At 54.0% G+C, this 11566-nt stretch overlaps 1 protein-coding gene across 1 annotated transcript in view; it reads right to left on the bottom strand.

Annotated features, from left to right (window-relative positions):
- Positions 1-1060: 1060 nt before the first annotated feature.
- LOC311594149 (fer-1-like protein 4) overlaps positions 1061-11566 on the bottom strand; it is a 39989-nt gene continuing 29483 nt past the window's right edge. The window contains exons 34-45 of the mRNA XM_084775631.1: positions 11372-11506; positions 10728-10844; positions 7641-7768; positions 7317-7487; positions 6357-6511; positions 5557-5717; positions 4804-4889; positions 2846-2944; positions 2438-2679; positions 1722-2002; positions 1545-1645; positions 1061-1423 (exon numbers count right to left, since the gene is read on the bottom strand). Coding sequence (XP_084631757.1) covers positions 1231-1423; positions 1545-1645; positions 1722-2002; positions 2438-2679; positions 2846-2944; positions 4804-4889; positions 5557-5717; positions 6357-6511; positions 7317-7487; positions 7641-7768; positions 10728-10844; positions 11372-11506 — 1869 coding nt within the window. The 3' untranslated portion in view covers positions 1061-1230. The remainder of the gene's footprint in view (positions 1424-1544; positions 1646-1721; positions 2003-2437; positions 2680-2845; positions 2945-4803; positions 4890-5556; positions 5718-6356; positions 6512-7316; positions 7488-7640; positions 7769-10727; positions 10845-11371; positions 11507-11566) is intronic.

The following is an 11566-nucleotide window of genomic DNA, read 5'->3' as shown; positions in this document are numbered from 1 at the left end:
TCTCGCTTTACTCCCTCTTCTGTGACCAGGTAGAACTTTCTAGGGTAAATGTCTTGGAGCCACCACAGCTTGTGGAGTTGATGTCTCTAGTCCGGCCTGGAGCCTGTGTCACTTGTACAGTGATGGCAGCCAAAGCAGGCTGCTTCTCACAGCCTGTGCTCATTCGTGTGCTTCTGCTCACCCGCAAACTCTACGGTGTCTCCACATAGAGAAATCAAGGAGCACAGCCAGCACAAGACCCGGCTCAGGACCTAAGCAGCACTTCTCATTAGAGCCCTTATGTGTGTGTAGAAAACCATGGCCCAGAGACCTCACCCCCCCACAGCCCAGGGAGCCAGGACAGCAGCCAACAGTGTTCATCAGGTCGTTACACCATGGCAGGGAAGCAAAGTGAAATGACCACAGCAAAATGTCTGGAGGGTGCCAGGAGTCCAGGTGATCTGACCCCCAGAGAGTTGTGACCAGTATCCCCAGGAGTTGGGGGTGATGACCCTTTTGGCCACCTGGGGTCCTTCTGGGAACCCACCTATCCTTGGCTTCTGTGGTTTGGGAGGAAGGTCATGATCTGACTGTCCTAGCCAACAGCCACAGGCTCCCAAGACAAGCCCGGCCCCGCTGGAGGAGGGAGACAGGGAGACCCAGTAGTCCTCCAGTTCCAGGGGAGAACCCGCCTACAATGACTGCCCTCTTGGGGCAGCTAAGCTAGGAGGCTGCAAAAGCCAGTGACATAATTTACACCCTGTAACTAAACTACCTGAATCCAGCCAACCAAACGAATACATTCTCTTTTGGCTTAAGCCAATTTGGCTGCAATTTCCTCCTCATTGGCAGACATCCTTACTTTCAGGGTGGGTAAACTGAAACCAAGTGCTTAGATGTCCTGGAAGGCAGAGCCGTGAGCAGATTGGAAGAGAGGGGCTAGAAAACAGGCTGCTGGGGTGGCGGGGGAGCAGAGACACCGTCCACTCTGACCTAGAGCTTGTTCTTTCCTGGGCTTGCATGTGGGCAGTCTTCCATCCCTGCGCATCCTAGCAAGTCCCCAGCGCTCGATGCTCCCTGAGAGCATCTGCCCTGCCCCGCCTACAGAAACGGGCCCTGTGCCGCACGGAACCCGCCGCCCCTGGCCTGTGGTGAAGTTTATTGAACCCAAGTACTGAACCCTTCAGCCCACATTGGAAGGAAGCAGGTTTGAAAGGTTGGCACCCCGAAGTGTGTCCCTGGTCTCCTCAACTAGTGCTTGTGGATGGGGCTGAAGATAACCTCACTGATCTGTCCAGGGATGGTGTAGAAGACGAGGAGGAGGAAGATGGTGATGAGGGCCAGCAGCAGCAGCAGCACCAGGATGCGCCAGTACCGGCGCCAGATGAAGAAGACAAAGGTCTTCAGGGGGTTCACAAACCAGTTGAAGGAGGTTTTGGGGCGGCTGTTGGGGAAGGGTAGTCACAGTGACCAGGAAGGCCTTGCCATCCCCCACCGCCCTGAGCTCAGGCCACTCACTTGGGCTTCTCCAGAGGCTCCCACCGCCCTGAGCTCAGGCCACTCACTTGGGCTTCTCCAGAGGCTCCGGCTCCTTCCGCCCCTTCCCAACCGGCCGCTTCTCAGCCTCCTCCACAGTCAGCAGTTCAAATTCCGCCTCAACCTTCCCCTAGAAGGAGACGGTGGGGCAGTCAGTAGACACAGAGGGCAGCCCTGAGCCAGGCCCTGGTTGTTACACTACGCACCGTGAGGATGTAGACGTTGCCACCTGAGTCTGTGAACTCCAGGTCTTCCAGCCGTCCCTTCCTCCTCTTCCTCTTCCGTTTCTGGCCAGCCTGAGCCTCTCTAGCCTCCCGCTCTACATCTTCGGCTTCCCGAACCTTCACCATCGGCCACCAGCCCCGCAGTCGACGGCAGCGGAACAGGTTGCACCTCGGTCCTGCCCCATCAAGGGCTAGCCGAACAGAACAGTGCTCAGGGTCCCGGGCCCCCCTCACCATGTCTGGTAGCTGCAACTCCAGGGATCCTGTGAAGCAGAACTCAGGAGGTTAGGGTGAGGGACTGAAGAGGCAGCACCCAGGGCCGCAAAGACCCGAAAGGTGGTCAGGCCACAGCTATAGACTTCCTAAGCCACAGTCTAGAGACCAGCATGTCAGTTCCCAACCAGGGGTCCAGGATCAGATTGCCAAGCAAGGGTCAAAGGCCACAGTGGGAGGCCAGAGTGACTGCGGGAGGGTCCGTGGGAGCACTGAGGCAGAGCCTCGGGTGGGAAGGGGGTTACGACATCAAGCTCGCTGGACACTGATTGGTTGGAAAGCAGTAGGTATTTCAAGCTTGGGATCTGAAATCATGGGACTCTAGGTTGGGTCCGAGTAGGAACAAGGGACAAAGATGAAAAGGTGGAGGCGGGGAAAATGAGGACAAATCAAGCGTGGGCTCGAGGTTAGTAAAAGCTAAGTACCAAGGAAGTCGTTAGCAGAGACTCGGTCGTAGTCCCAGACCTGCAGGACCAGCACAGCTGGCTGCCGGAACTCGGCCTCCTCCAGGGCGAAGGGTCCGGGCTTGCGACGGACGCTCACCTCCCGCTCCGTGGGCAGGTAGTCAAAGCGGAACACGAAGCGCCAGTTGAAGTTGCCCTCTCCGGTCAGGGAGTTGAAGTGGACATCCGTCTCCTGTCTGTCCTGCTCCAGCCCCTTTACCCAGCTGGGTGAGGGAATACAACAGCCCAGGCCAAGGTGGGCCTCAGGGCTTGGGCCAACCCAGAACTCAGCTCTTCACTCAGCTCTCCACACACAGGGCCTGGACACAGGGTCCCCAACTGCAGTTTTCCTTAGGGCAGCCATTTGGCCAGCCCGGCCTGCAGACCTACCTTTTCACATAGATGTCACTTGACATCTCTCCAGTGAGTGGATTCACGTCATCCAGGACCACGTCGTCTGTATTCCAGATGACAACTCTGAGCTCATAGCTGGGGATACAGTGGTTTCAGACTGTTAAGAAGGGTCCTGGGGTGGGGGCCTAGAGAGACGGCTCAGAGGTTAAGGGCACTGGCTACTTTTCCAAAGGTCCTCAGTTCAATTCCTAGCAGTCACATGGTGGCTCACCACCGGCTGTAATGAGATCTGGTGCCCTCTTCTGGCCAGCAGGTGTACATGCAGGCAAAATCTTAGAAGATGAGGAGTCAGAGTCCGGGGTGTGCAGCTCAGTGGGGAGAGTGCTGACACACTACAGTCCCTGGTTTGACTACCCAGCAGCTCTTAAACAGGGAGGGAGGAGAGCAGGAAGGGGGGGGCGTGGAGTGGGGGGTTACATAGGCCTGTAATCTCAGCACTCCAGAGGTGAGAGCAGGTGGATTCAGTTCATCTCTGAGGCACGTGAGACCCTGCCCTCAAACCACAACAGCTGACAACTCTTTGGTCTTTGTTCAGTTGGCAGAGTGCTTGCCTAGGGTGCACAAGGCTCAGTCTTCAGCACACACAGCAGGGTGTGGTGGTCCATGCCTGTAGTCGGAGCAATGGACAGCTACAGGCAGGAGGATTAAGAGAGCTCAAAGGAGCCTGGCGTGGTGGCGCACACCTTTAATCCCACTTGGGAGGCAGAGGCAGGCAGATCGCTGTGAGTTCAAGACCAGCCTGGTCTATACAGTTAGTCCAGGACAGCCAGGGCTACACAGAGAGACCTTGTCTCAAAAAACCAAAACAAAAAATATAGATATATAGATAGAGCTCAAAGGTCAGCCACAGCTGCAGCCCTAGTTCAGGGCCACCCGGGGCTAGGGGAACAGAAGGGGACTGGGCCGGGTATCACTGACCACTCCCCACTACATCAAAGGGAGCCCCAGGAGTGTTGTGACCCAGGCCAGCACAGTGAGGTTCTGCTTCCTATGCATTTGGAGTCAGAAGCCTGACACGTGCGAGTGGCTCAGCATTATCAGCTGCAGGTTAGAGCCATGGCAAGCGGCTTAGGGAATAGAAAAGTGTCATGTGCTTGCCTGGTTGTCTCTTCTTCCTTATTGATTTTCTCTGATTTTGTTTTGTTGAGACAAAGTCTCATGTAGCCCAGGCTAGCTTTGATCTCCCTATAAAACTGAGGCTGGCCTTTGAACTCCTGGTCCTCCTGCCTCTGCCTTCTGAGGACACAGAAATACTACCAGTATGGTAGTGACTCTGCCCAGCCACATTGTCAATCTGTGTGGTTCTGGTGGGACTCTAGGCTTGGGAGGACCACCCAGAACTGGCCAATCAGAGTTCCCAGCCACAGAGGCAGGTACAGAAACCAGCATCTAGACCCGCCAGTCCAGAGGGAAGTGGCCCTGGGCTTTCTCTCTAATAGGAAGAGGCATTTATTTCTGCCCAGGGGGCTTGGCTGGTAAGAGATGAGCCAACACTCTGAGAAGCTGCCTTGTTGCCAGGCTACAAAAAGGATCTCTGAGGGGCCGCAGCAATGACTCAGTGCATAAGAGCACTCTTCTGAAAGGACTCAGGTTCGGTTCCCAGCATCGCAGTGTGCCTCACAGGCGTCTGTGGCTCCAGTTTCAGGAGATCTGATGGCCTCTTCTGGCCAAGCATACACGCAATACAGACATGCAGGCAAAAGACCAGTACACGTTTTTTAAAAGGCGGGGGAGGAGGCTGTCCCTGAGAGCCCAGCGGTGGAAGAGACATCCTCACAGAACTGTGCTCAGGCTAGCTCAGGCAGGAGCAGGGTTTCCTGAAGGGCGTCTGGACCCTTCACAGACACGCACTGCTAGAGGCTTGTGGGGAAGGGAGGGTGGTGGATTCACTGGAGTCAGGTTTTCAGAGAGCAGATGGGCCAAGATTCTCTCACCTGATTGGCTGCCGAGGCTTGATGTCCACTGGGGGTGGGGCAGGCACGTCACTGGGGAAGATGTCAATCCACATATGAAGGGATCCCTGAGAGCACAAAAGCGGGCTGCAGGGTCTGGCTAGAGACTCCTCTCCCTCAGCCTTGCACCCGGTGGCTGCCCAGTCCCCAGTGCAGAGAAGGGTCAAGGGCAGGAGTTACTGGGTAGATCTGGGGTAGTGGGATAAAATGAGGGTCCCAGGGTCAAGTTCAAGATTGGGTTCAGGATGAGCTGCCAGAGTGAGATTGACATCAAGAGTAGGATACAGGGACAGGAGAGATGGCTCAGTGGCTAAGAACACTGACTATTCTTCCAAAAGACCTGGGTTCAATTCCCAGCACCCATATGGCAGCTCACAACTATCTGTAACTCCAAGATCTGACAACCTCACACCAATGCACATAATACACTTAAATAAATTATTTAAGACAAAAAGAGTAGGATACAGTGTTCTTGGGGCCCAGAAAACTAGGATGGAGCTCGCTCAGATTGGGAGCTCCGGGTCTGAACCTCGTTGGCACAGGGTCAGGGATGCTGTAGGAGCAGAATCAGGGATGGAGTGTACAGCCCACGACAGGTTCAAGACTCCAAGACTGGCGTGGGTTGCTCACTGACACCAGGAGCCAGGGCCAGTGGTGGTAGTGTGGGAGGCCGAGGGCTCGGGGAACAGGTCCAGAGTCAGGTGGGAGGCCTGATGGATGCTGAGGTCCCTTCACCTGCAGCAGCCCTGGGCTGCGAGGATGGTACAGGGGCCGTGTTTCCACATGCTCCGGTACTAGCTGGAGCCCAAGTCCTGGCATCTCCTGCCAACGCCGCAGCACGAGCAACGCTTGGGTCTCTTCAGAAGCCTCACTTGTCACCTTGGAGTCCCTGCCATCTGAACCAAGAGGCTTGGGTTCACCACAGTGGATCCACGCCCCCACACCCCATCCTTCTCAGCAGCTCTCAGCTGAGGCTGACACTGCACCAGATAAAGTCTGTGGCCTATACTGGGCGTGGTGGCTCACACCTTCAATCCCAGCAGAGGCAGGAGGATTTCCGTGGTCTACATGGTGAGTTCTAATTCAGCCAGGGTTACATAAAGAGTCCTCAACAGCTGCCCTCCCCACCCCACCCCATACCCGCCAAAAAGAAAAGAAAAAAGCCCGTGGCCCACTATTTACAAAGAGCAGGGGTGGGGGAGGGGAGCTGCTGCCATAACTACTCCCAACCGTGTAAGCTAGCTATTGCTTTTGCTCACACCCCGTTTAGAGAGCAGCCACCAGCCATGTGAAGTGTGAGGTGCGTAGCCACAGACGACTGTATAGAGAGAGGTCTGGATCTTGTGCTCTGGGGGAGGAGGGTTATCTACGAAAACATCCAGGAGCCTCAACCTTACTCAGCCAAACTCACAAGCATCCCTGTGCCTGCTGCGATCAGTGGGCTCTACTGGGCACACGAGCCTGGCACCCGGTGTGTCCTGTGTCCTGTCTCCCTCGTCCTCCCTGTGGCCCGTCCAGCCGACAGGGTCTGGTACCTGGAGGCAGAGCTTCAGACGGTGTCAGAAAGACCCTGCTGCCCACCTTGACAGCCCCAGCTCGGTACTCAGGGACAGGAAGGCCACAGCGCTGGCACAGCCCTGCCAGGATCTGTGAAGGCCGGAATGCATCGCGCCAGGCATTGTACCCATCCCTGCAGGCAGAAGAGACAATAATGCGTCAGCTAGGGCCGTACGTGGGCACGGTGGGGCCCAAAGACGATGATGAGGTGAGGCTCAAAGAGGTCACATGACATATTAGTACCAAAACCCCAGGACCCAGGCTCAAGCCTTGGCCACTGAGCTAGACTGCCTGGCTAGGGGCTGGGAGACACAAGACCCTTCTGTAAGGCCCTGTGGATAAAAACGGGGCTGTGAGAACTGGGAGATGCATCTGCTCGCAGGTGAAGGGCTCACTGCATACACATGAGGCCACGCCTCCACATCCCCAGAGCCCATAGAAAAGTGTCTGTAAGCCGGGTGTGGCGGCGCACGCCTTTAATCCCAGCACTCGGGAGGCAGAGGCGGGCGGATCGCTGTGAGTTCGAGGCCAGCCTGGTCTACAAAGTAAGTCTAGGACAGCCAAGGCTAACACAGAGAAACCCTGTCTCGAAAAACCAAAAAATAAAATAAAATAAAATAAAAAAATAAAAGTGTCCGTAATCACAGTGCCCCGGTGGAAACTAAAGGTGGAAACAGGAGACTGGACGCTTATAAACCGGGTAGCCTGACACACGAGAGTGAGAAGACCCTGTGTCAAACAAGATGGAAGAAGACTAATACCCAGGTCTCCTCAGACATTCCCAAGCACGTTGTGCAACATGTGCGCCAGATGCTCACACATGAAGTACTCACACACGCAACACTCGAGGTATACTAAGATTAAAAACAACCTAGATGGAAATGTGAGAGTGAATGTGTTAGTTTTGGGAATGGCTCCTCAGGCCCTGCCGGACTCACACATCATACTGGGAGGCCAGTCCACAGTTGGCTCTGTGGTGACTATAGAATCTGTTTTCCAGGTCAATGTGGGTCTCCCCAATGAGGTCATCGGAACCAACGAGGTCATGGTCGAATATGGCCACGGTCAGCTCTGGCTCAGCTGGGAGGGAGACGTTCAACTCCAGGACCCTGGCCAGGAAGGAAGAGTGGCTAAGGACAGCTCCATGTCCTCAGAGGGGACCTGAGGTGGCAGTGTCCAGCCCCGTCCCACCCCCTCAGCTGCCTAGGCAAGAGCCTATGAATCTCAGGTACCCCACCCCCAAGCCCAGGGCCCGGCCTCACTCTCCAAAGATGGGGTTGAGTTGCTTGGGGATGTAGCGTTCCTTAGTGTCTCGCTGTTCCTTGCCAGCGCTCACCACCACATAGGGGTCTGCCTTGCCATTGGGGTCCGCAGGAGCCAGGTTGGTAGCCTGGGGGATGTGGAGTCCAAATCCAGTGGAGTCAGGAGACATAATTATAATTCAAGATTTGGTCCAAGCCCTTGTTGGACCAAAGCTCAGGATTTTTTGTTTTTGTTTTGTTTTGTTTTTGTTTCTTGTTTTTCGAGATAGAGGTTCTCTGTGTAGCCTTGGCCGACCTGGACTCACTTTGTAGACCACGCTGGCCTCGAACACACAGTCAGCCCTGATCACTCTTGAGAAAGGGTCTCTAGCCTAGGCTGCCCTCAGACTTGCTTTGTGGTTGAGGGGAACTTTGAACTCCTGACCCTCTTTGCCTTTGCCTCCTGAGTGCTGGGACCACAGGTCTGTGCTACCAGGCCCAGCTCTTAAGTTGCTTGTGCGAGCGGGCGCACGTGGTGTGTGTGTGTGTGTGTGTGTGTGTGTGTGTGTGTGTGTGTGTGTGTATGTGTGTGTGTGTGTATGTGTGTGTGTGTGTGTGTGTGTGTGAGAGAGAGAGAGAGAGTTGCTTGTGTGTGTGTGTCCATGAGGGCACACATGTGTATATGCATGCATGTGGAGGTCAAAGGTCGACTTCACAACCTCAGTGAAGTGTGGTTCCTCATCATTCACTCCTTTGTTTTGAGACAGCATCTCTCACTGGACTGGAGCTGGCCAAGTAATCTGGATTAAGTGGCCACTGAGCCCCAGGACTTGCCCTACCTGGACCGCCCCAGTGATGGGATTACAAGAGTACGCCACCAAGCCTGGCTTTTCTTGCCGTCTTGGGATCAAACCCAGGTCTTCCTGCTTGCCAGGCAAACACTTTTCCTACTAAATTACCTTCCCAGCCCTCCTTGGTCACTTTTTCATTCTGTGTATATGTGTGGGGGTACACGTGGTCATGTGGGTGTGTGGGTACATGTGCGAGCCTGGAGGTTAGCGTGTTCTTCAGGGTGACCCCACCCACCTCATCTTCTTGGACAGAGTCTCTTCATTGAGCCCGCATTTGCATTTAACTCTACGGAAACTGAGGCTGGGGTTACCGTCACTTCGGACAATCTCTCACTTGGTTCTGCTTTTGTTTGTTTGTAGTTTTCGGTCTTATGAGGCAGGGTCTCTAGTAGGACAGGCTAGCCTAAAGCTCAGCATGTAGCTGAGGCTAGCCTCGAGTTTCTGAGCCTCTTGTTTCCACTTCTCCAGTTCTGCGATTGCAGACATGGACAGCTATACCTAATTTGTTTGGCTTTCTTTGTTTGCTAACTTGGTTTTGGTTGGTTTGTTTCTGGTTTTCCTGTTTGTTTGTATGTTTGTTTACATGTATGGGTTATTTTGCCTGCATATATGTCTATGCACCCACCAGGTGTATTCCTTGGGCTGTGGCTAGGAGAGTGTCAGACTCCCTGGAGCTGGAGTTACAGATGTGAGTGTGAGCAGCCATGTGGGTGCTGGGAATCCAACCTGGGGCCTTTGGAAGGGAAGCCAGTGCTCTCACCTGCTGAGCCTCCTCTCAGGCCCTGGCTTAGAATTTTGATTCTCCTGCCTCCACTTTCCAAATGGTGGGGTTACTGGTATGCACCATGATACCAAATTAAGAGTTTTGGTTTAGGGTTTTGGTTTTGGTTGGCTGGTTGATTGGTTGGGCTGGGTTGTTTGTTTTTTTTTTTTTAATTGGGTTTGGCTTGGGTTTTGATCTCACTACGTAAGCCAGATTGACCTGAAACTCACTCTATGTAGTCTAGGCTGGCCTCAAATTCACAGTAATCATCCTGTGTCGGGCCCCAGAGAGCTGGGGTTACAGATAGGATCCTAAAATTGCTATTTCCTCTGCCTACTGCTGGGGACAGACCCCATAGCCTGGAGCATGCTTTGCAAGTGGTCTGAGCCAAACCTCAGCTCTCGGCTTTGAGTTTTCTGAATTAAACAGAAAATCTAAATCCCACTCTTAAATCAATGTGGGGCCACACTAAAAACACATTCCCCAGGAAGATGCTGTCCCTGAGGCAGGCTCCTTTCCGAAGGGGCAAGCTGCCTCCTGGCCGGCCTTTCTCGGGGGTCCTGCTTTGTGCAGGTTTTTGTTTCCAGTCCCTTTCCTTGCTCAGACTCCAAGAACCCAAGGCCAAAGTTCAGGTGTGGACAAACCCTTTCAGACAGCGTGAGCTCTGGGCCTCAGGGTCACGGGTACTGCGGCCGCCTCCTTGCTCAGGAAAACTTTCTCTTTCTTCAGATCTTTGTGTTCATTAAAAAGAACTTTGTCTAACATGTCTAGACGTAATTTATCTCAGGCTGCCCTGTCTGCCCTATTGCTGAGACAGTCAGCATGAGTCCCACCGTAGGAGGGTCAGAGGTGACACAGAATGTCTCTTCCAACGATGTCTTAGATTCCTAAGTCAGGTCGAAGCATAGCATCTGCTCGGTGACAGAGACAGAGGGGGCGTAGCAGCCAGCAGAGCAACCTGCTTGTCCCCTGCTACTGCTCAGGGCGCCATCTTTTTGTTTGCTTGTTTGTTTTTGTTTTTCTTTTTTGAGACAGGGTTTCTCTGTGTAGCCTTGGCTGTCCTGGACTCGCTTTGTAGACCAGGCTGGCCTTGAACTCACAGCGATCCGCCTGCCTCTGCCTCCCGAGTGCTGGGATTAAAGGCGTGAGCCACCACCACCCAGCCTTGGTCAGGGTTCCTTTAAGGAAACTCCAAGGCCCCAACTAGTGCCGCGTGACAGCCAGAGCAATGGAAGGAACTAGGGGGTGTTTGATCAAAGGCCACTTGGGAACTGGGGATCCCGTGCTGCAGTCTTCGGCTTCCCTGACCCCAGCCCAGAGTGTGAACTAAGTCCCACCGCAGCAAGCGTGTGAGGGAGCCCTGGGGCCACATTGGGGAGCTCTGCCTAGACTCTGAGGGAGCTGCCTCTGTGACCCCTCCAGGGCTCTTGTTCTGTAGACCTCACGCTGCTGTCTTTGCTGCCGTGGGGATGAGCCAGGGACAGGGACACCCACCTTCACTATGTACACTCTGACCAGAAGCTTGATGGGCCGATTCTGGGGGATCCCCCTAGAGATCTGAGGTTCAGAGAACGATGCAGCCTCTGACTCGGGGTAAATGAGGAAGGAACCCTGAGGAGGGGGAGACAGAAAAAGGCTTTGATGAGAGAGATGTTTTAGGGGCCGGAGAGATGGCTCAGAGGCTAAGAGCACTGGCTGTGCTTTTAAAAGTCCTGAGTTCAATTCCCAGCAACCACATGGTGGCTCACAACCATCTATAATGAGATCTGATGACATCTTCTGGCCTGTTGGCTCATATGCAAGCCAAGTATTGTATTAAGTAATAAATCTTTTTTTTAAAAAAAGATGTTTTGGCTTTTTTTGTAACATATTAGATTATTTATTTTGTGTTATGTGTGAGTGTTTTGCCTGCATGTATGTCTGTGCTCGTGTGTGAGCACGGTTCCTGAGGAGGTCAGAGGAGGACGGTGTCAGATGCCCTGGAATTGAAATTAGGGATGGTTGTGAACCACAGGGCAGGACTGGGCATAGAACCCGGGGCTTCTGCAGGAGCAGCCGTGGTCTTAACACTGAGCCTCCTCTCCAGCCTGGGAGAAAGCTTTACCAATCCTTCTCAGTCCGCACCCCCACAAGTATACCTTGAACTTGCCCACGCAGCGTCCAGAGGCTTCCTCTCCGTCTCCGTCCTGGCCGCCTTGCCCTCTGTACAGGGGGAACACACTCAACCAGTCCTCAAAGTGGTTGAACTGGTCCTCTAGGGAGCTGTTGTAGATCTGAAAGGCAGGAGATTTCAGAGACAACTCTATACCCCAAAACCGAGGGACTCCCTTCTC

This window comes from Acomys minous, assembly GCF_964271855.1.
Source record: "Acomys minous genome assembly, chromosome: 3".
Lineage (NCBI taxonomy): Eukaryota > Metazoa > Chordata > Mammalia > Rodentia > Muridae > Acomys > Acomys minous.
The sequence above is the reverse complement of the archived record's forward strand: the minus strand, read 5'-3'. Positions and strand labels throughout refer to the sequence as shown.